Genomic DNA, 23,871 nt, shown 5'->3' on the forward strand with positions numbered 1-23,871 from the left:
CTTTATCCGAGCCACCTGCGACTGCTTCTCCACGTCCCAATTCTAGTGTCAAACAGCAGCTTAAAGGAATGATAAGACATTTTGGGAAAATACATTTCTTCCTGAGAGTTAGATGAGAGGACCACTCTCAATTCAGTTACAGCCAGCAGCTGGTTAGCTTAGCTTAGCATTTAGGCTGGAAACAGGGAAATAGCTAGTCTGGCTCTGTCTGAAGTGGGGATACAACTAAAGATTAGTTTCATTATTGAGAAATATAGTCATTATTATGTTATTTGATTAATCAGTTAACTGTTCAGTCTATAACACGTTGGAATATAGTGAAAAATGTGCATCACAAGATCCCAAAGACTGAGGTGACTTCAATTTATTTATTTTGTCAGACCAACAGATCAAAACCCCAAAACAAAAGTGGAATATAAACCGGAGAAAGGCAGCAGATCCTAACATGTAAGAAGCTGAAACCAGAGAATGTTGCTTGATAAATAGCTTAAGCTATTAATCAATTATCAAAATAGTCATATATGATTTTTTTCCCTGCTTCAGATCACCTCTAAATCTAACTAATTCTAATGCTATATCTTGCTTGTTTAATCTGTGCAAATACTGACATGTGAAAACGGTAATTTTGAATCATTTAATAATTTTTACACTGACATTTTACACTGCTTTAGAGATGCTGGTAGGTGGACTTTATTACCTTTGGACAGAGCCAAGATTGTTTTCCAGCTTTTATGCTAACTGATTTCAGCTGCATATTTACCATCTAATTCTTCGTCAAGACAGCAAATAAACATATATCCCAAAATAATAATAATTAATATTAATAAGTCTGCTGCTCTTCCGACCAAGTGAGAGGCAGCAGCTTCAAGCCACAAAGCCTCCTGTAGTAGCAGCAACTGCAGTGGTCTTCGGTCCTGCCTGCTGGGAGATCTTGAATCAGTAAAAGGTGAAGGAGCAAAGAACCAAGAATTTAAGCTTCCCAGCAGCAGCACTACCTGGGCTCTATATATCAAAGGCTGAGCAGAAACCAGCAGGGAGGGTTTTTTCTTCCACTGGGGACTATTTCAGCGCCGTGCTGCCTGACAAACAGGCTGGAAGGTTCAGTGCATTAACCCACATGTTGACACTAGGCTTCGAAATATGGAGTGAAAGAGGGGCAATATGGGGCCGCAGGGAATGACATATGTCTCAGGTCTTTAGGCTGCAATAAACATACATGCATACACAGGCAGAAAACACACAGGCATGTACAGACACACACCTAGCTAAGGAGAACGCTGTTATGGCTGGTTGGTTTATCTACGATTTACTTCTTGGAGGATAATTCTCTGAAATCAACCTGGATTTCATCCTCAGCTGTCAGGCGAAAGTGGTCCTTCTAGGTGCTTCAGCTACTTCAACACTCCAGTCAGGGAGCTGCCACAACACAGCTGTATATGTATGTGCGTGAGAGAGCTCTGAGAAGAACCCTCATTAGGGCGTTCAGACGGAGGAAGAGCCACAGACACAACACAACCACACAGACAGACAGAGATACAGAGACACACTGTCTCACATACGCATGGAGGCGGCTCCTGTTGAGGGAAACAGTAACGGCAGAATGAAAACAGAGACATTTCCCCAGCACCTGTGTAGACAAGAGAGATTAAGAGATTGAGATCAACAGCGGTGCAACGCTGATCAGTAGCTATGAATAAAAGTTAACTGTGCCCAAATTTGTTTGGTTTACTGAGAACTTTCTAATATGTTAATGATGTAATACATTAGTTTTTGGGGGACATAGAGTGATAAAAAAACAGGACTTATTTCCAGTAATGTCCCTGCTGTTTTAACTGGCCACCAACTTTTAACTAGATCCATGTCTGATCTAAGAAATACTGGAAAACTATGAACTAAAAACTGGAAAATGTAACCATAAAAGCAGCCAGTCAATAAAAAAAATAAGCGGTTTATTGACTCACAGAGATTTAACTGTAAATTGTATAAATATTGAACCATTTCAAACCGTGCCTCAGTGACTAAGAGTAAAGACAGAAGCAGATCAGTTCTGTTTTCCATGAATGGGAGTATGTGTGTGCAAGATAGTGACTCACATTATAGTCTTAATAAGTGCAGTCTTTTTACACTCCAATTAGGTCATTAACATTACAGCACCTTCAAAACTCTGGCAAGAAGAAAAAAAAAGAAAGAAAAGAAAAGCCCTCTTTACCCTTTTGCTCCCTCAAGGAAGTACATGGGAAAAAAAAGAAAAAAGAAAATGAAAGAAAAATCTCCTTCATCTCTGTAGGCAACCCAAATCCTCCTGTAGCCGCAGCCAAAAACTAAATTAAAAAGACTGGAGTGTTGTGGTGTTTAACAGGCGCAGCACTGCGCCGACAGGGGATAGAAGTTCTCATGTTTAACAGTTTGTTCCTCTGCTCTCTGCTGTTGAGAAGGATCAAACCAATTAAAAACACACTAATAACACCACACACACGCCGCCTCAATAATCAGGGGTACAGCTAACTATAGTTTACCGACTGTGCTGCTCCTAAATGATGATTATTTGATTCATTTACCACCGTCACAACAAATATCCTGCAGGTCTGACAGCAGCAAAAACCAGCTTGAGTTTCATTTTGTTAAGCATAAGAAATGTCTTGTGTGTGTGTGTGTGTGTGTGTGTGTGTGTGTGTGTGTGAATGTACATATTCATATGTATGTGTGCACTATATGCATACATCAACTGTCTCTTGTCTTCATGTTTGTTTTTGTCTCGTGTTGCATGTTAAAGGTCCAGTGTATGGGATTTAGTGGCATCTAGCTGTAGTTGCAGATTGTAACTCCCTCGCTTCATCCTCCCTTTCCAAGCGCCAGGGGGAAACTATGGTGGCCACGAAACGGCCCTATCCAGAGCCAGTATTTGGTTTGTCCATCAACTGAAGAAGAGTCTTATAAAAGCTACATTTATGAAGAATTTGTGGTAGCAACTAATGTTTTTTGTTTTTTCACTGCTTTATAGCTTTATAGATAAGTAATTAACATTATAATAATATTATTATTGATCAAAACCACCTTTGTTGAGTTGTTGGTGTCAAGACTGAGTCCAGATAAGAGAGACTGAGTCTAGGCTAATAGAGAAAAAATATTATTATGCCATCGCCAATGAGATGACTTTTGGCAGTCATTGCAAATACCTGTTTCCTGAGCATATGTGCTTCATAAATGGTTTTGTTTTCGAAGGAGAAAGTGGCTTCAGAAAAAAACACATACTTTAAAACATATTGCTTGACTTGGTCAGGACCACAAATAATCCTTTTATAAAGTATATCTTATTACACAACGGTACCAAATTGATTCAGCTAAATTCACAACCCAACTTATTTTTTGGCACAGAGTGTCAAACACTATTTTCAGAGTGTCCCTGTGGGAAAAAAGTGCAGGAAGGAATTCATTCATGTTTCCTGGGTCAGAGGTTAAAAGTGCCATTAATGAGCGCCACACATCTCCAGGCATTCGCCGAATATAGGAACTTAACACATCCCAGACTCTGGAGTCTGTGTAGGAAACTAAACCCTAAACTCTCTGTCAGCTGATGGGATCATACAACCATAAGGAACATGAGAAACCACACATGCTGGTGAAGTCATGTACTGTAGCCTCAGTTCAAAAGCCGAGCTGCAGTCTGAGAGAGGCAGATCACACAGACGGCCTGAGAATGGAGGCGCAAACAGCTGTGATTAAACTGAGGGATGACGATCCTCCGCAGTGACACAACCTCATTTGGTCTCCTGGTGGCCTGCATACCTCGGCTTCCACCAGGCAAAATACCCCCCAGGGATCCCAAAATACACGGCAGGCTGGGCCTCGACCGTGCCAGCCAGTAAGGTGGGGCAGCAGCCAGGGAAGAGGGGAAAGAGGAAGGGCCAGGGGCAGAGCTGCAAGCCTGGACAAGCTAGTGCTGCTCCACAGGCCTCAGATGACAGTCACAACACAGCAGGAATGTTAACCTGTTGGAAGCTTTCTCAGCGTGTCTGCTTGCATGAAAAATACAGTTCTGGAGCAGCAATTCCCAAATGTTATCAGGCTAAATTGAGTAGGAGAAAAAGCTGACAAGTACACAGATTAGCCAGAGTCACATATGGTCCCTGTATGCTTTTTCTGTGGCCAACTGCCTTTATTTAGCCATACTTCATTCCTCTTCTAAACGGGTAGTGGGGTTAATTTTGGTTTCATGGCTTGATCAGGCCATCAGGGTCATGGAGGTCATTATGTGTTCTTATTCTAAAGGATACGACTGACACACGCTGGCCACATGGAGTCACTGCATCAGACATTTTCAAAACAACAGAGGGCGCAATTTGGTATTTTAGTTTATGAGGAAAAAAAGGTCATACACAGCTCCCACAACACACACAAGTCCCCACAGTTATTATACCAAAAACAATTAAAAGGAGATCATTTAGCGTCTTCATACTTTCTGGAATTCATTTCTTTGCGATCTTATACATCCACACAAAAACACACACAAACACACACACAACTGCCGCTCTAAATGATATGAATGTTTCTAAGGGGTTACAGTCGTTTAATGAGAACAAATTCTTACTTCATCAACATGAGCAGTCATCACCAACATAACAAATCTCAACACCTGAATCAACCACCGAAACACACAGACTCAGAAACAATAAACAGGACTGAGGATGTGGGACAGATGGCGAACTAAAAAAAAGCACAAAAAAAATACACCTAACAGCACGAAGCTCAACACGTCGGCACGATGAATGTTTCCAAAACTCAACCAGAAGATGAAAAATTAGAGTGATGCTTGAAATCGGTTTGGAAATTTGTAATGTTTGATTTTAGTGAAACAGTTGGTAACACTTGAATCATTTAGCATTTATAAGCACTATATAAACATTTAATAAATAATTAGACATAATCTACATATAATGTAGATTATGTCTACATAATAAGATTAATAGTGTTTATTAATGTATTTTTTCAATAACTATAACTCTTCCTGCGGGCACTCAGAACTAGAGGATGGTGTATTAACAGATAATATAAAATATGTCTTCATAGGAGAAGTTATAACTGTTTTTAATTGTTATTTATAATTATTTTTTAACACTTAATGACGTTCTTATAGATGGCTAAGTTACAGTGTTATAAACCAATTATTAAACATTTATATAGTGCTTATAAAAGTTCAAACAGGGGCAGTCAAAGTCATTTTTTAGCACATCCACAGCTATTTATAAGTCAGATTTTTTAAACTCAATGAATTCAATATAATGCTGGACCCATGGATAATATACAGTAGATGGTGGACGGTTCTTGACCTCTTTCAGATGTACACATGGTGAAAAAAAAAAGTACTACAAAAGCCGACTCTGACTGTGACTCACTACGTGAGAAAGTACATACATGTACTGAATGGCTAGCAGCCTACCTGATGAGGGATTAAATTAATTAAGGCTCAGTCCCTGCTGTCGGGGTATTAAGACTATGTTGCTGCTCCCAAAAGCCCTCCAACAAGAAGCTCTACACCTCGATTCACGTTCTGTCCTGTTTAAAAAAAAGGAATACTGATGCTTCAAACCACATTTTAAACTTTCCCGTTAAGAGGAAGAATTTCAGTTTCAAAAGTGCAAATGTTTCAGTTCATCAAACTGAGTTGTTTTGGATGTGACTGCTACTGATTTGTATCACACATACAGACATGCTGTATAGATCTATGAGGCCTATGTAGTTACTGCTCTGTAAACACAGGAGGATGTTGGACTAAAAGTTCAGGGTTGTAGACGCTCATCATCGGAGTCTGGGGAAGATTCTGATGAAGAGGATCATGCTGATAAATGTGAAGGAGACCAGGATGAGCATCAGCCACAGCAGCCAGTTGACGGACTTCTTGGTGTGCTGCTCCAATCGCTCCGACTCCGTCTTCAGCTTCTCAAAGTTCAGGTCTGCCTGACGCATCGACTGGCCCAGAGTCTGGGAGGGAAAGGGAGCACACAACTGAAACATCGAGATAAATACTGTGAGCAAAAAAAAACTATAAAGTATAAAATAACTTGGACTATGTAGGCTAGTTTTTATGTAGAGGGTTTACAGGAGGTTGGGTGTGAATGTTATTAGTCTTATATTGGCCACTTGTGGACAGAATTGTGGCATCAGGAGAACAATTGTTTGGGGAACAGAAACCTAATAAACTTCACAAATCCAATAACAAGTCCCACAGAAAATTAAGGATCTGAAATATGAAAACATATATTGGCAAAAATCCAACATTGTTTAGTTTAGTAATAGTAAAGTGTGACATAGAGCTGGATAATAAACCACATATTTCCTATACAATACACTATTAAGGAGCAACTGACTCACCCTACTACTACTACTGATGATGATGATGATGATGATGATGATGGCTCACCACAAAGCAGAAGCTTATAAACATCTGTTAACCTTTAGTTCCCATAAACAAGTATACGTACTAACTTCACTATTCTTGTCTCTGTTGAACCTGAGTCTGTAAGAGAGTCCTTATTTTGGCTGGTGAAATTTATGCTTGACAGGTAAATACATATTTTAGTAACCCCGATGTTGTAAATACAGTATGATTAAAGTATCACAGTATTCTGAATACCGTATTGTGATACGTGCAAAGTCTCCATCCAGTTACCTGGTTGTCCTGTTTGATGATGTTCTGCGCCGCCAGCGTGTTGTTCTTCAGGTTTCGGGCCAGGTTGAGCATGTCCTCAGCAAGCTTCTCCTGCAGGTTGTGGTGGTGCTGCAGGACGGCCTCCAGCTCGGCAGCAGACTGACGCTCATCCAGAGGAATACCTCTGCACGGGGCGGGGACAGCCTGATTAACAATTGTATCTTACAGCAAGCATAAAGCCGAGGCTCTTATCCACAGTCATGACAGAGTGTGATAAAGGTTCCTGTCTTTTAAAAGCATTTAACAGTGAGGAGTGAAACATGAATGATCACATTAAAGACGACGCACAGAAATAGATGACGTGATAAATTAAATGATTCAGGAGCAATCACTGGCTGTTACAGTCTTAAGAAATAATATTTTTACCTTCTGTTCCGCAAGTCTGTTTCTGACGTGCCTGTAGAGAAGAAAGGAGAACAGATAACAAGTAGAGCCCGACTGATACAGATTTTAGAGGAGAAAAATGCACAGATTGCAGATTTAGTGGATGCTAAAGTGAAATTCTGAGCTGGAATTAAAAGTTTGCACCAATATGATTATGTAAGAAGGTACTCAGAAGGCTGCTTTCTCAAATATTGTTTAACATGTTAAATAATTTAACAATTTGTCAACCAATTCTAGAAATGAACACTGAGAAAATAATAAATAAATAAAAATAGAATAAAGAACTAAACATCAGTGCTGTACAAGTCTTTTTGCATTTTAGGACAGATTTCACATTGCTGCATATTGGATAACGTATTGGCCAATACGGATACGATACCGATACGTCTGCGAACGAAGAATATCGGCCAACGGATATATTGGTCGGGCTCTAATCAGAAGTTTAATATCAGGTATCAAATCAGAGCAAAACAGAAATATTGCATTTCAGAAAGTAAGTTATGGGAAGAAGTACACAAAGAATTAGTTCTGTCTCTATTTGCTTTAAAATACAAATATTTAAATGCATATATTTAGTCAGTTAATGTCTGGCCCATCACACATGAGATTACTAGAGTAATCCCAGGAGTGGCTTTACAAAATCTGCTTTATCATTTATAAACATTGGAATATGCTCCCAACTGAGCTTACAGACCGTGTACAGACTTTCATTGTATTTCCCATCGTGCAAAAAAATGTAAACATTAATGCGATCATGATTTTTTAAATTGTAGTTTTGTAGTTTCACTGGATGAATGTGCTGATGTTTATATGTTGATCTGTTTGTATAATGGTCAGTGTGACAGAGACTTTGTAATGTTGCAGGTACATTAATGGTTTTAGTGTCTGGTGATTGTTCAGTTTGTACCTGCAGACGGAAACGAGTTAATAGATCAATCTGCAACAATCACCTCGTCTCATTTTGAGATGAATATTTTTGTTAATGGTCGTTGTTTAGTAAGACTAATAATAATAATTATAACAATAATAAGTATGTCATTACAATTTTACAAAAACTTCTGGCAGTAGATATGTAATAAGCAGAAAAAGACTTATGATGAATTTATTACTTATGTCTTGTAAGCCCATGGGCACAGTTGTATATAAACCTTATTCATTTGTTATATTTTTCAGTCAAGTTACTGAATTCAAGACGCCTTTGAAATCAAAAAATATTTCTCACCTTTCCCTGCCAACCCCTGTAAAGACACAAAAGAAGAAAATGTGTGAATTGGACAGAATGTGGCGCATGGAGACTTTAGTATTTAGTTTTTAATTTTGCTACCAAAGTAGAGTACCAAGTATTTGATTTGGTGAGCCCAACTTTTGCAGTTAGGTATGAAAATTGTCTATAACTAAATCTAAAACTTAAAATACAGTCCAGCCTAACTTTAAAATGGTAAACCAATTGTAAATGGACTTTTATTAGCTGGAGGTGGAATCAGTAGTGCAACAGCTGTGAGCAAAACAATGCCGATGTCCTCTATCAGCCAGTTAAAGCTCAACAGTGAACGTCTCATCCTACCGTGCCGAGCAGCTCGTCCCTCATCTCTCCGGTACACCGGGCCTTCGTCTGCATGTGGACGGTTTTACTGGCAGGCATCCTCTCATTGGCTATTGTAGGTGTTCGCCCGGGAGCGAGGAACTGATTAGCTAAAGCTTTTTCTGTTGGTGAGGACTGTGAACGAGAAGAGGAGACACATGTGATGAGAAGGGAAAACCCAAGAAAAGAAAGTCTAAACAAGAACCTACTGTTTCATGTTTGTCTGTATTTAGGATGTACACATCGATAACAGACAATGTACTAGTGTTAAACACGGTCATAAATATTAAAGTAACAATAACACATTCAGTACATTAACCCAGAAAATGACAATAATCTTAAAAGTGATGAATTATAATAAATATTATATATATATAATATTACCACTGACCAGTTTCTCTGCCTCTAGAAGCCCTTTTAGAAACTCTACTTTTCTTGTGTATTCGGTCAGTACTTCTGGTGTGGGTTTGCTGGAAAAGACACGAGTTGTTATTAAACACTATCATTAAACACATCTATAAATTAATCACAAGGCCAAGCACAATGCTGTTGTGAACAGAGAGAGAGATACTACACTGAAAAACATAAAAAGCATAGAACAGGGTGTCGACAGTTGAGTGGTTGAAAGTCTTTAGTTGCTTTCACATTCAGGAGGCGACCGACAGTCAGTGCATCATTTGAGCAACTCGTGTGTTAGAAAAGGAGCAATAATAAAACATCAGGATGAATGAGAGTTAATGAGAGTTAAGAGGGATGTTACCTCTGGCTTTTCCTCAGAGCCACCAACATCTCCTGCAGGGCACCAACAAACTAGAGGAGAGAAAACACAAACATGAGCGATGCTGAGCCGTACGCACTCTGCTAACACAACAAAGTGGTCGTGACTGTATTATATATTATAAAGGCCAAGACCAAGCTGCACTGAGGATGACAAAGGATATCTTTATTATCTCCAAAGGGCAATTTGTTGTACAGCCCGCAGTAACTACATAACCACCAGACAACAATAAACAAACAATAAATAATAAATACAATACAAATATCTCATCAAGTTGTTTTAAAGGACCAGTGGCAGCAGGAACAAATAATATGGATATATTGATCCTGTATCAGGGCAGATTGTATCCGCAGCCAGACGCAAGCAACTTAAACTAAACCAACACTTCTTGTTAAAAACAATGTTGTTAATTATTGCTGTCAACAACTTTAAAGAGTGTGACTGTTGTAGCTCTGAGCTTTATGAGACAATCTCCTCCTCCAGAAGGACAATTACCTCTTTTACTAAAACACTGAATACTAAAACCTTCAAGACGTGTATTTACTTCACAACAGTGTGTATCATTAAACGTGTAGATCACATATAATCACTGTATGACTGTGACGTTGTGTCTCAGTGACGTTAGCCGAGGACGAACACAGCGAGGTCGCACAACCGACCCAGAGTCAGCTGCACACTTAATTCAAAGTCTTTAATGTGTGTAAAGGAAGGAGAAAGGCAGCAGCTGTGAGTCTCTGCTGTCAGCGGTCTCAGTGAGGACGTGGCTAACAACAACAACACAAACAACAACAACAACAACAGTCATGCTAACTTTAGCTGATGAAGGTCAGATAAAATCCGTGCTGAGCGATGAGACTCGCTCCGGGTTCGTCTCCTCTTACCTTTTCTAATCGCCATTCGGTTTCTTCTCGTTTCTCCGACGCTATGGACTCACAGCGGGACAATAATCGGATAAAATTGATTTCCAATCTGGAAGCCATGTTTGAAGCTGACACGCAGCGTCGCAGCAGTGTGACGCCAAACAGAGCAGAGCGGACGTGGGCGGAGCTTCGGAGACAGCTGTTCAATTCACAATTTATTGATCCATTAAACCCGAGTTTAACCTATATTAAACCCCAGTTTAACCTATATTAAACCCCAGTTTAACCTATATTAAACCCCAGTTTAACCTATATTAAACCCGAGTTTAACCTATACTAAACCTATATTAAACCCCAGTTTAACCTATATTAAACCTATATTAAACCCGAGTTTAACCTATATTAAACCTATATTAAACCCGAGTTTAACCTATATTAAACCTATATTAAACCCGAGTTTAACCTATACTAAACCTATATTAAACCCCAGTTTAACCTATATTAAACCCCAGTTTAACCTATATTAAACCCCAGTTTAACCTATATTAAACCCGAGTTTAACCTATATTAAACCTATAATGTAACCTTTAAACAGATTCATAATGCTGTTTGTATATTGTAGGTTACACCACCAAACTCTTTATGGTTAAGATTTATGTTAAATAATAATAATAATAATAATAATAATAATTTAACTTTAAATGTGTTTTTCAAAAGACACTTATATTGTGTTTTTTTGGTCTTGTTGTTTGTATCAGTTATCTAGCTGAGAAATAATCTAAATAATATCAGTTAATCTAATAAAAACAAAAAGGGGGCTGACAGAGAATATTTATCAAATTGACATTGAGGAAGATTAAATTCAGAAGGAGGCAGTAATGCAATGTGAAGGACGCCAGCTGCATCAAAAGCTCAGACAGCACTTATGAGCTTCCTGTCCTCCTCCAGGCTCTTTATTGGGCCTGTTTTTATCTTTCACCTCTGCCCTCAAGTGAACCCCGCTGAAGGGCTTTCAACCACGTCCCACCGTCTTCTTCAGCAAATGCAGTTTGGAACAACACCAAAAACACCTGAAGTGAGGTCATATTCTCTCATTATTCACCACCACAGTGTAAGTTGTATTATGAAGTGATATCTGGGTATGATGTTCCAGTTATTAATGGTGTATACTGTATGCAGCTTGTTGTATTTATTACTTATCAGTGTTATGTGTACACTATTAGTAGGTGACGTGTTTCTATTATTTCTTTATTTCCTTTGGAGGTAATCGTTGTACTGAATAAGAACTATGTGGAACACCGAGGCAGCTGATTTAAATAATTTCCCCTAATTAGACCTTCAATCAGGAGTGTTTGTGATTGACAGCTCTCTCTCTCATATATGAGCTTTGTTGCACCTGTTTGACACAAATTACACCTTTCTCATTATCAGTGTGTGGAGTTACCTTAATTTATTCCCAGCATAATTCCACCTCTTTAAATCTTAGCTGAAGTCAATTAAAACACACGTTTGGTGCAGGGCTGTTAAATTAAGAGTATTAACGATATCTGGGTGTAAGAAATCAACAATTGAAACAGAGAACATACCTGATCTGATATTTCCAGCTGTTCATGAGCTAATTTCATTTTATCTCAATTACAAAAATGTGAGGGAGATTACCTTAGATATAGAGAAGAAAAGAGTGTGTGGTATATCAGTGTAGCATTATGTACATTCACCCATCTGCTTGGATAATAGGAATTTAAATAATGTAAACTGCAATTTGAGTATCTGGCAAATAAGAATATGAGCAACATCCCTCCTCATTTGGATATCAGTGAATAGTCAGCAGGTGAGGATCAGAGTGAACAAACAATACAACCTGAGTTAGAGCAGAAAACAACTGATTCTTACATCAGAGCGTACCTGTTGTTCCTGAAGATCGGCGCCATCTTGTGTGCTTCCCCAAATGTTTTTCCATGTTTAAGGTACATTTATTTCTCCCCTTGTGCTTTGTAGAGACAGTTTGCTTTGCCTTGTTTATTCTCCACCAGGTTGTAGTAAAAGTTCATTTAAGTTGTACTGAGCTCATCAAAGACAACGTGGTTCAGTCATGTGATTTTGTAAAAGCCGAGCATCACTTTCAGACTTGATGGTTTAAAAGATTCACTGGAAACAGCGAATGTTTCAATTTAAACAGCAAAACCTACATTTAGGCCAGATTTAATACAACAATATCCCTATTTTTTATATGGGAAACTTTTGCAAAGACTTTCATCCTGGGGTTATTTCTTTTTGAAGTTGTAGATACATTCACGTGCCGCCCCTTCTGTGTAAATATTAAATTTAATACAAATATTATTAATTAATAGGACGAGAATTCATCTTTTATATAATTTGTGACTTTGTTACCGACTACATTCATGAAGAACATCTGTTGGAAAAGACTAATTAATGAAGAATTTATATTTATATACTTAAATAAAAGTACATAACCAGCATATTCTTCCCTTAACTTGTGAGTTCTTCATCACACAATGTTCCAAAAGTTGTTTTCATAACACTGAGAAACTTTTTGACTGATCCTGATCAAAGCACACAGACATTACAAGCATCATGTTCTGTATTGTCATGTTAATACTAATAACCATTACAGTTCACGTCATTCAGTCCCAACCATACACTCTGTTACACGTTACACATCAGAACATCGTCCTCATAATCCAGACAAACTAACAGACATCATTCAACAGCAGTCAGAGAGGAACATTAATGTTACATTTCATACAAGGTTGGCCAAAGCTGTGCTTCAGCAGAACCTGCTCCTTATAGGACTGTTTGATTTGAATGGCAGGTACAGTACAGCTGAGAGAAGCCATCATTTTAGGTGAGGGTGAGGTGAGTTCAAGGACTTGGGGCTTTAAAGACATCGTGGCACGGCTGTTGCATGTTTTTGTTGTTTCAAAGGGAAAAAGTGGCGTGTGCTGCTCCTGTTTCCCTTTGCTATGTGAGGCAATGACTTCCTATCTGGGGGTTCGTTGTGCGGTATGTGGAGGGTAAAGATGGAAAGACACCGTTGTCCATTGCAGCTGTTGTGATGAGGCACCTGTACAACAGTCACAACGTGCATGTTTACTGTAGTCTCTTGTTTCAAACATCGTCTTGTGTCGGAGACAAAAGGTACCCTCTCATTATAACCACTCCTCTTTCTACGAGCACTGTCCATAACATAACATGAGAAATGAACTTACTGTACATTACCAAGGCACTAGCTAACATTAAGTGAGCATGTTTTGCTCATCAGGAGAACTAAGAAATGAAAAGTGCGGCTGGATCCTGCAATATTTTCTTGAATTAGCACAAAAAAAAAGAAAGAGAAAGAAAACAAATGTGCTGGTTCATCATTATGAGTCTACAGAAAACACGCCTCTGTCCCGGCTGAATTCATCAACAGAAACCATAATATATATATTAAAATGGTAGAAAAGGTGCTTGGCAACATTGTGTCCAGTTATTACTTTACTGTCATAAAGGACAACAAGACTTTAAACACATTTGCAGTTCCTTGTTTGGTTCCAGGTAACAACAGCAACTGGAACAGCCTCCATTTTGTGTCATTCCTGTTCAACTTTGTAGATCCACTGTAGATACTCATCACTTGTTATGTTCTTCTGCTGTGATTCTTGATTGTTATCCTCTCCTAGTTCTCTACAATCCATCATTGTCATCTGTGGCAACTCGGTCCGTCATTTATATTCATTTCCTTTTGTCTACTTGGAGGTTGTTGCCCATAATCCTCTTCACTACCTTTTCTGTTGTGTCCTGGTCAGACGTCATCATCCATATAAGGTATGTCTGGGTCAGAAAAACGTCTCTGGCCCTTTGAAGCTTGTGTGTCGTGGGGCTGGTGCTGAGGGGAGGGTGTTACCATGGAGATTGAGGTGGAGGAGGAGGAAGCAGAGGGAGGGCAGGAGGAAAAATGCAACAAAAGGTCACAGTCTGGGCCGTCGATGTAGAGGGACTGAGTGCTGTCCTTACGGCGGCCGGGCTGCTCTCTTCTCCTGACCAAGTACTTTAATGCTCTATTTCTAGGAGGGGTATAAGCCTGAGCTGGACCGGAGGCTGCAGACTGGGAGAGGACGCCTGGGGGGAGTTTAACTGTGTCTGGGATGACAGGGTTGCGGCGTTGCAGCAGATGCCTGAAGGAGGATTCGGAGGTTGAAGAAGTGCAGCTTAACACAGAGGAGGTGGAGCTAGCAGGCGTGAGGTTTGACAGAGAGACACGTCCACCAGGGAGTTTAGGTCGCTGGGCCAGGTCTGGTGGTTTGGGTAGACAAATTGGCCTGTATCTCCTCAGCTGGGCGCCACCTCGTCCTGGAAGAGAGAGAGGACAGACGAGGATTTGAGAAAGAGGAAGATAAACGTGCTTTCCTCAAAGCTACACTCCTGAGAGGGTGAAGAACAATGGAAGATCATGCAACCATGTTAATTACCCAAAATTATGTTCATTACGGGACGATTAGGCATTTGATTCGACATGTTGTGCCAAATGTCCAATTAATTCATTAATTAATTTGGATAAAGTTTGAGCATGCTTCTGTGCCACACATGCATTTGAACATGCATACATGGGTGTGCAGACGTATGCACACGAATACACACACACAAACACACAAACACGGTTGCTGTTCCTCCAACCTGCTTCGTTACAGAGCAGACGTCACCTTCCATCACCATCACTGGTCCAGACCTGCACCACAAAAGACAGGAAGGGCCCAATCCAGCGGCCCCGTGGTCTGGTCAGAAACCCAAAGGTGAGTGAGAGAAACAGAAGGAAGGAAAGGCCAGACTGTACCTTAATACTGACCTTCAGGCTCTGAGCCGTGAACAGAAGAGCGCTGTTGCTCGTCCAAAAGACTCTCGGAGCTCAGCGAGGCTTCGGAGTCCAAGTTCTCCTGGTCTGAACCAGGCTGCTCCATCTCTGGCAGTCGGCAGGCCAGATCCTCTCTGCAGAGAAACAGACGACAAGGACATCAGAGGAATGAGATACTGGAGACAGACGCTACACGAACATAAACAGAGAAAATAATAATATCATTAATAATAATAATAATAATACAGAAAGCATCCTTACTTCTCCTGTTTGATGGACTTGATGCGTTCCACCAAGTTCTTCTCAGCCTCTGTGTCTGAGTCCAGAGGCTCGTTCTCAGGGACCACGCTCAGATCAGAACTGACCTTCTCATGCACCTGCAGAAGACAGAATATCACACACTGACACCTCAACCAACTCAACTTAAAAATGTCCATTATGTAATTACTACATTGTTTTTTTTCATATAGTAATTACACAGTGAACATATATTGGCCACTACACACAGCTTTAACCCAAATCTGAAACTGATTCCAGATTCTGTTAGTAAGGAAAAGAGAAGAAGCTGGATGGTTCATGCATCTGCACATTATTCCTGCTGTGATACCAAGGAAGCTAGTAAACACATTAACTTTCACCCATTCAAACCAATACTGGGGTGAGGGGTTTACATATGCAGCTAGGATAAAAGTTAAAAAGACACATCACCACAATCCAGAAACATCCAACGATTAAACAAAAATATAACATGACTTTCAGAGATTTGTGGTCCTTCCATTAAAAATTGAATAATAAAAGAAAACATCAGAATAACACAAAAGAAAAAATGCATGATAACCATCAAGCTTTGCAAGTCACGCTATTGTCAGGCCAAAGTCTTCCAATAAGACAACAACAAAAGTATTATTACGACACCCAAAACCATCTTGTCCTCTCATAAAGAGAACAAGAATAATGGCAAACAGCAACATGCAAACTTCTACCTGTTAGTAAGAGTACAAGGGATCATGGGGGAAAAGGATAAAAAAAAACAAAAAAACAGCCAGAGCGTCACCCACATCTAACATGCCATGCACAGGCGCTTCTACATGGCACCCTACTACACACTACGACTACTAGATCTACTGTACTGGGAGAACTCAGTGATACATACCACCACTCCTTTGTAAGGAGCTGAGAACCTGAGAGGTAAATGCCAGTAGTGCTAAAGAGAGAAAACATTGGCCATGTTACCCACGTAAGCCAAGAACAACAGTATCCGACACTGCGGTCACTGTATGATTTTAATGATGCAGGAAAATGTTGGTATCTTATAGAGCTCTATGAAGACATTATTAATAAGTGACTTTTTTAAAAGATAAATCAATTCCTGTTCATCCAGGCACGAGGCAGAGCAACAATATAAATCTTGATGCTGTTGCTATGGTATTGAGACCACATTAATTCGAACAGAGGACGATCCAGAGTGAGGCAAGGTGTTGTTTCTCACCGTATTCTGTCTCTTGAGTTTGAGCTGGTTAACAGCCAGAGCCTCCGCGTACTCCAGCTGCTCGATCTCCTCCATCTTCTCATTGTAGCGTCTGATCTGCTCATTGATGAGCATCTCAACACACCTAAAGGGGCAGGAGGGGCCGTCAAACAGTGTGTGTACAGCTTTTGCACGTGTTATATACAAGACATTAACAATTCACTACAGGATAAAGGAAACAAAGCACATTTTTGCTCTGTTTGCTTTTAGTCTTACGTGGTGGTCTTGGCCACATCCTTCATGCTGAGCAGCGGGTCAGCGCTGTCTGGGCAGCGCAGGACACACGGGGCAAAAACTATGGCCAGGGAGTTAGGAGACATGCGGTTGTGAGCCTCCACTTTACACACCCTGCAAGAGAATTCATTGGATATTAGCATGTAGTCTGTAAGTTGTAACTCAACTGCTAAGTAAATGGAATATATTTGTATGTTATATAATAATAATAAGTCAAGTGACAAAAAAGCTGCCAAAGAAAGCCACAGTCAGCCAATCCCAACCTGACGAGGTGGAAGATGAGTCTCTCCAATGTGTTGAAGTTTGCTGTAGGAAGCTCTTCCAGCACTTTGTATATAGCATGAAGCTGCTCCTGCTTCTCTGGCAGTTCTACAAGAGAAGAAAACACTAATGAAACCCTGTAAGTTTACTATGAACACAAATAGCTATAAATATATATTTAATTATTTTAAAATTAAAACTGATGAATGTTGTCTACCTTACATGAAACTTTTTTGTAAAACAAAACACACATATAAAAGTCAACAACCTAGCAGCAGCTAAGTAACACTGTCTGTCTGTACAATGCTGCCCCCTAGTGGGGAATGTCCTCCTCACCCACTGCATGCAGGAAGTCACTGTAATGTGTGAAGGTCATGAGTGGATCTGGTAGCTCCCTCAACCACTGTTTCACCAGGCCAGTCACTGTGTGGATGGGATAGTCTTCGAGGCAGACCAGGTGGGGGTCTAAACACATCAATACAAAGATCAATAAAGCCAGCCATGACACTGTTTTTAAGCATGCTTGACTGCACAATTCCCCAGTCATTTAAATGTCAAACAGAAGTGGTCTCTAACCGGTCTCTAGTCGCTGGTGCAGCTCTTTCATGCGGTTGGCAGAGCCAGACTTGCGGTAGATGCCCTCAGTGTAGAGGCCCTGCATCTCCACGTGCTCCAGCATCATCTCCAACACCATAGGTACTGGGTTCTTATCACTGACCAGGTGACACACACGCACCCCGAAGTGCTGACCACCAGACTCCTCGTCACTCTGTGGATTCAGACAGCAGCGGTCAGTAAGAAATCTGCTTATCCAGTCCACTTACCACATCCAAACACATCTGCAGAAATCACATTCTTCTCTGCAATAAAATGTACAGTGTGATGTGGAAATAGCTCCTTATAACTAAGATAAAGGAAGCTTTTACTTAACTGGTGAGTTGGTTGTTGGAAATTATGTTATGTTGAGACTTTCATAATAAAATTCCCCAGAGTTTTATACTAAATTAAACACAATACTTCAACATATTAATGCAATATAATATAGAGAGCCAATGAACTGCTCTACGTCTCACGTTATAATTTTAACAAAGACATGAGAGTGATTTTGTTGTTATCATTCCACATCACAGCTCCCATCAGGCATCGACAGTGCTTCTCTAGCTAGTTAATATGAGGTGCTTAAATTTTACTAGCGAGTACTGTAATAGTTATTAATCTTAGAATACAGACAGAAAAAACACACAAAGTGCCATGTTTCAGATCTTATGAGAAAATATGGTTGAGTCTAGAGGAACAGAGGCCTGCTTAAAGTAGGACGACTCTCTATGCGATACTGTATAAACCCTAGCCTCATTCCAAACCCTTATATATCATGAGCACATCATTAATCCATCTTCCTGTGATTTCTAAAAATAAAAACATACCTTTTTGGCACAGAAGGTGGTGCAGTCAGTGACTATTTTGCAGAGGCACTTCTTGTGGCACACCATTTTACAATCTGTAAAACAAGATTAAGAAGATGAATTAGTGCAGGTACTAATTTCTTTACATTGCACTACCATATTTATTTATATCAATTAAATCAATAAAACAAAAGAATATAAGAGTTTTGTTGGGGTGTCAACTCACAGCTGCACATGTAGGCCTTCTCCATGCCCCAGATGTAAGAACTACACTGGTCACATGACTGCATAATGTTGACCTGATAGTTGATGAAACTATGATCCAGGGGGCTCTCCATCTAACAAAACAGACAGTCACTCAATTAGAAATCATAATCTATATTAAATTACAAATCATTACTGAAATAAAATGATAATAAATGAAAAGAAATGAGGCGCGTACTTACACTTTTATCTTTTTTCCTCCTCTTCTTTCTAGCTTTAGCAGGCTGAAAAACACAAAGAGGGCATGAGCATGGATTCGTTTTTGTTTATTTGAATCATTTGTACTCATTGCACTGAATAATAATAAATGTCAGTGTTTCACCTTTGCAGGCTCAGCCTCCTCCTTCTTCATCTCTCCTCGGATGAAGCCATCCAGCACCGACTGGAAGAGATTGACCACAAGTTGGACTTCTCCTTTCTGCTGTTCGCCTGCCAGGTGGATCACTTTGTTCTGGTAGCCTGTCATCAGACCTTTGTAGCCAATGGTGGGTTTCTGATTCAGAGTACAAGAGAGAAAATGAGACAGAGGAGAGGGTAGTGAGGAAGAACTTTGATCAGCGTGTTTTATGTGTGTGCTGTGTGCTTGCAGACAGACTCACTGGGAGAGAATACATGGCCTTGATAGTCTCTCTGAACTGCATGGTGGCTGTAACAAAGATGGCCTCTGTGGCTGACAGCGACTTTCCCCTGGAGCGGAAGTCATTAACCTGTAAGGGAACACAAACAAAAAATATTTTTCTGGTTCGATAAGATAAAATTATTTCCTACATTAAGTAAACATCTGGTCGGCATTCACTTACCTGGTTGCCCAGAAACTCGTCAAGGTGCCGCAGCTCATTGGCGTTGGTGATTTCCCGATCCAGCGAGGCGTTCCACTGCTCAGATACCCGTGTGGCACGACTGATCTTGATTGTAGGGTTGCGGCCTAAACCTTTTCCAGCCCGGTCCCCGTGAGGCTGGGTAAGAGGCCGAGATGAATGTCCAGACGTTGGGGCTGAAAGGGAGGGAGAATGTTTCATACTTGCATGAGGAAAAGACTACTTCTCCTTTCTCAAACTGAACTCAAACCTCTAATGCAGAACGTACATTACGCATAAGAACCACAGGGGAAACAAAATCCAGGGTAAAGTTATTCTGTTAGTACCGAGTGTGATCCTGCATGGGTCACTATTTTCTCAGGAAGCAAACAGCCAGTTTAGTTAAGGCCTGAGAATAATTGAGTTAATACACCTGTGTTTTCTTTGCACCTCTCTTTCCATGAGAAGGTGGACTGCAGCAGTCCAGTAGTTGTAGTGTAATTTGTGTTTGATGGACTATATATTGATGATGATAAAACGATAACCACACAATCTTTTTTTATCCATGATGAAATATGATCAGTTTGTTAACTGTTTGGTAAAGTATAGTCTCCTCTTTTATTAACCAGTGTTGGGCAATTAAATTAAAGGAATAAAGTGCCTGCTCCAGTAAATCCAATTATTTTTCTGAAAATTGACAAGAACCGACTGAACAGTCTCCTGTTTGTATTATTTACCTTCCCCTCCTGTTGGCCTTTCACTGAGAGTCTGCGCAAATGTCAACTCTCCGTTGTCTGGAGTCTGGGCCTCCTTCGGCCGTTTTTTCAAGATCTTGCTGAAGAAACCACCTGACCTGCAGGACACAGAGACACACCAAGCTTTTAATGAATGTTCACAAACCTTGTTAAATAAAACTGTGGAGGACTGATGTTCAGACTGGTTACAGGAAGATATTTTTCCTTTGTGGATTCACAATATCATATCTCACAACTCATTCATTTCTAACAGCAAAGTAAGGTTTTATTTGTGTTCTTAATCATATAAGAACACTCCCTGTATTGTTTCTTGGCAACAGGCAAAACAGATCATTTAAGTAAATAACATGTACAGTTTTTTAAAATACCACTGAAACTGAATTACCCTGAAAGAGTGTGTTTTTAAAGTGCCACATGTTCAAGCTCTGCTCCAGCAGTGTTACCATAGCAACAATACAAATTAAAAACAAAGCAATACTCCCGATGCCTCCGTCTGATAAAACTCTGGCCCAGTTACTAAGCCTTACGAGTACATTTCTGCCATATAAATCCATCCAGGGGAAATTCAGTTATCAGGAATTTCCGGCTGTGAACGTGCAACACCACACAAGGAGCAGAGGATAGTTTGATTACACAAGGCAAAGAGTTTTCCCATGAACAGTCTGACTCAAGCAAACATTGTTAAGATGAAACTGAGGATGAAGTTGCCCTTCAATTTATTTGTTTCCGCAGTGTCTCTACTGATACTATATACACGGTCGCTTACTGGACACATCGCCCTGTGATTCACCCGTCTCAATCATCTCCTTTTCAAAAACATTTATGGCTCAAAATGCTTTTTGCAGCATTCCAATCACCAGACCACTCGTCTATAGGCCAGCCCAGTGCAGTACCTGTCCGGTGTGGACGGGATGGCGTGTGCCGAGTCTTGGTGACCATCTTGGGGTTTCCTTCTGGTGGAGCTTCCCTTAGAGCCATCACTGAAGCTTTCTGAGGGCGAAATCAACTGCAAAACAGAAAACAAGTTACAAGTGATGAAGTATGTGCTGTTTGTCAGTTTTTTTACAGCCCAAAATGTCGACTAATGGGAATCTGAAAGTCTAAAATAAGCAATTTTCCATTACAACAGAAGAACATTTAAAATACCTCTCTGGCTGAAAAAGCCCCAGCCCCTTCAGAGCCTGGGGACAAACTGTCAACTGATGAGGAGGCTGTTTCATTCCTGCAGATGAACAGACAAAAAATATAAATGAGACACAAAGAAACCACATAAACATTATGTTGCTTCTCACATTATGTCACAAAGAACACAGAAGATGTTTAAAGAAAGGTGATATTTTTCAGAGACAAAACATGAGGGTAGATTTAGAACAGAAGACGTACAGTGGTTTTCTCTTTCTTTCCTCCCTGTTGTGCGGTGGAGGAGAGCTGTTTCTCTCAGAGAGGTCTCCATCACTCCTCCTCCCCTTCCATTTCTCCGGTTTCTCCTTAATCGCCCCAGGACGGCGATGCAGGTTAACTGCTCCGGCACCCTCGCCTAAGCCGTTTCCCACAGGCACAGGGTCAGCGGGCTGCAGAGATAACGTAGACGGACGAACAGGACCGGCAGAAGGAGGCGACGTTTTCGCCTCCTTCTTTCCACCTTTGTCTTCCTTCATTTTCCAGGCCACAAAGGTGTACTGGTCTAGCTCCTTGCTGTCCGCCCGCTCTTTTAGCTTAGAGGTCTCTTGGCTTTTGCTCTTCGGCGGGGATGTTTCATCCTTGCTGGTGGCTGAGGAGGAGGCTCGTTCAGTCTCTCTCTGGTTGTGCTCTAGCCCTCTTCGTCTCCTCTGCTCTCTCTTCTCCTGGCTCCTGGATGACGGGCCCTTGTGAATAGCTGGAGTTCGTACTCGCTTTTCTTCAGCATTGGAAGGTGTGGAGGTATCGTCGAGGGCCTGTTTATCAGACCCTTCACCTGGAGATGTGGGTCTAAGTGCGTTTGAGGTGACCCCATCGGAGGGCGGAACAGGGTTTGGATCTGACTCTTCTAGTGTTTGGTTCTCCAAATCCTCATCTTCATCTTTCTCATCTAGCTGGGGTCCAGCCTCAGCCAGTGTACTGTTGGTCTCCAAATCCAATTCCCCATCTTCCTGCTCTTCATCCTTGGGCTGTTCCTCATCTGTATGTGAGCTTGTATTAACCTCTTCATCCTCCTCTCCTCTCTCCTCTTCTGTCTCCCCGACAGGAAGGTTGTCATCCAGCGTCTCCTCTGTGACCAGCTCTATATCTGGATCCTCTCTTGTTTGAGGCTCGCTCGCAGGACTTTTCTCCGCTTCCTCTCTCTTCCTCTGTGCTTCTTGTGCTTTCCTGGCTGCCTCTTCTTCCTCTGCCCTCCTCTTGGCCTCCTCCGCTTCTGCTTTTCTCCTTGCTTCCTCTTCTTCCATCCTTGTCCTTTCTTCCTCCTCCTCCTCCGCTCTTCTCCTTGCCTCATCCTCCTCTTCCCTTTTCCTTCTTTCCTCCTCTTCTGCCCTCTTCCGAGCTTCTTTTTCCTCCTCCTCTATTCTACGTTTCTCCTCACGCATGGACTGGCACCTGTAATACACAAAACATAAATATGACGGCCCATATACATAGCATATATGTATATATAAATATATAGCAATACAGCATTGCATTTCCATCTGTAGACTTGAGTGTCTTTGTGTTGTTACCTTCTACGTGCTGAGTGTCCTCTGACCAGGGCTTGTATCTTGGTAGCACCATGCCTTTGGCGGCAGTTCTCTGCTCTCTGTCTGTGCCCTCTCCACACAGCCTGGATCAGAGTGGCTGCCCGTCGCCTTCGCTCCTCTATGGAGTACCTGCGCCATGAACGCTAAGCAGGAGGAAAGTCAATAGGACAGGACATATCAGTATTATACTTAAATTCCCTACTAAATATTAAAATGGGAACATAACAAACAAAATCAATACACCGACATATATCGACTGCACCCAAAAATACTTATTGCTTCTGTGTTTACCTGAATCAAGATGGCTGCCTGTCTCATGTCCAGAAACTCTTTTCTCTGCAGGCGAGCTCTGAACCAGTGCTGAAGGAAGATGATCTTGCGCATTACATCCTTGTGCAGCGTGTCCTGCAGCTGCTGTCGCTCCAGTTCCTTCAAGAACACCTGAACAGAGAGAATTGATCAGAATTGATATGCAAGGAAAAGGAACAGTGGCAAAGGCAGACAAGAATGGAGGTTTATAAGGTATACTGAAAAATATAACTTTTGAAGCAATGACAAGAGTCTAGAGGTGTACCTTAGTTTTGCCTATCTGGTATGTGGTGGGTTCCAGGCCCATCTTCTTTTCAAGCAGCACTGAGATGTCCTCTTTCAAGGCAGTGGTGTTCTTTGGCAGCAGAACCCTGAACTGCTCTAAGAACTCCTGCAGGGACAAGACAACATAATACGAATAAGACATGACTCGACTGTTCAACAGAGGAC

At 40.9% G+C, this 23,871-nt stretch overlaps 2 protein-coding genes across 9 annotated transcripts in view; both read right to left on the reverse strand.

Moving 5' to 3' along the window:
• Positions 1–4,336: 4,336 nt before the first annotated feature.
• On the reverse strand, positions 4,337–10,481 carry use1 (unconventional SNARE in the ER 1 homolog (S. cerevisiae)). The gene is made up of 8 exons (XM_051376647.1): positions 10,332–10,481; positions 9,433–9,482; positions 9,064–9,142; positions 8,655–8,807; positions 8,313–8,328; positions 7,073–7,103; positions 6,668–6,830; positions 4,337–5,979 (listed from the first exon to the last, which is right to left on the reverse strand). Exons 1-8 carry the CDS (start codon positions 10,428–10,430, stop codon positions 5,797–5,799), a joined length of 774 nt encoding a protein of 257 aa, XP_051232607.1. The 5' UTR covers positions 10,431–10,481; the 3' UTR covers positions 4,337–5,796.
• Positions 10,482–12,894: 2,413 nt separating this feature from the next.
• Positions 12,895–23,871, reverse strand: part of LOC127350225 (unconventional myosin-IXb) — a 56,129-nt gene continuing 45,152 nt past the window's right edge. For 4 of the 8 annotated variants that reach the window (XM_051376635.1, XM_051376633.1, XM_051376634.1 and 1 more), the window contains 22 exons: positions 23,687–23,812; positions 23,404–23,553; positions 23,095–23,255; positions 21,788–22,975; positions 21,551–21,626; positions 21,298–21,410; positions 20,387–20,502; positions 19,653–19,846; positions 19,452–19,559; positions 19,175–19,345; positions 19,035–19,076; positions 18,815–18,926; positions 18,610–18,683; positions 17,762–17,954; positions 17,522–17,650; positions 17,188–17,293; positions 16,907–17,038; positions 16,652–16,775; positions 16,316–16,366; positions 15,424–15,539; positions 15,157–15,296; positions 12,895–14,663 (listed from right to left, as the gene is read on the reverse strand). In XM_051376635.1, the coding sequence (XP_051232595.1) occupies positions 14,116–14,663; positions 15,157–15,296; positions 15,424–15,539; positions 16,316–16,366; positions 16,652–16,775; positions 16,907–17,038; positions 17,188–17,293; positions 17,522–17,650; positions 17,762–17,954; positions 18,610–18,683; positions 18,815–18,926; positions 19,035–19,076; positions 19,175–19,345; positions 19,452–19,559; positions 19,653–19,846; positions 20,387–20,502; positions 21,298–21,410; positions 21,551–21,626; positions 21,788–22,975; positions 23,095–23,255; positions 23,404–23,553; positions 23,687–23,812 (4,170 nt within the window). In that variant the 3' untranslated portion in view covers positions 12,895–14,115. Of the gene's footprint in view, positions 14,664–14,987; positions 15,040–15,144; positions 15,297–15,423; positions 15,540–16,315; positions 16,367–16,651; positions 16,776–16,906; positions 17,039–17,187; positions 17,294–17,521; positions 17,651–17,761; positions 17,955–18,609; positions 18,684–18,814; positions 18,927–19,034; positions 19,077–19,174; positions 19,346–19,451; positions 19,560–19,652; positions 19,847–20,386; positions 20,503–21,297; positions 21,411–21,550; positions 21,627–21,787; positions 22,976–23,094; positions 23,256–23,403; positions 23,554–23,686; positions 23,813–23,871 lie in introns of all 8 variants that reach the window. The other 4 variants (XM_051376638.1, XM_051376632.1, XM_051376636.1 and 1 more) reach the window with 3 other exon arrangements.

This window comes from Dicentrarchus labrax, unplaced genomic scaffold (assembly GCF_905237075.1).
Source record: "Dicentrarchus labrax unplaced genomic scaffold, dlabrax2021, whole genome shotgun sequence".
Classification (NCBI taxonomy): Eukaryota; Metazoa; Chordata; class Actinopteri; family Moronidae; genus Dicentrarchus; species Dicentrarchus labrax.

Bases quoted from the DNA above. Each gene is read 5' to 3' on its own strand.
- use1 (XM_051376647.1), bottom strand. From the start codon at position 10,430: ATGGCTTCCAGATTGGAAATCAATTTTATCCGATTATTGTCCCGCTGT. The intron at 6,831-7,072 runs GTAAAAATATTA...CGCCCCGTGCAG, and splicing joins ACAGACTTGCGGAACAGAAG to AGGTATTCCTCTGGATGAGC. The intron at 5,980-6,667 runs GTAACTGGATGG...TTTCCCTCCCAG, and splicing joins TCATCAAACAGGACAACCAG to ACTCTGGGCCAGTCGATGCG.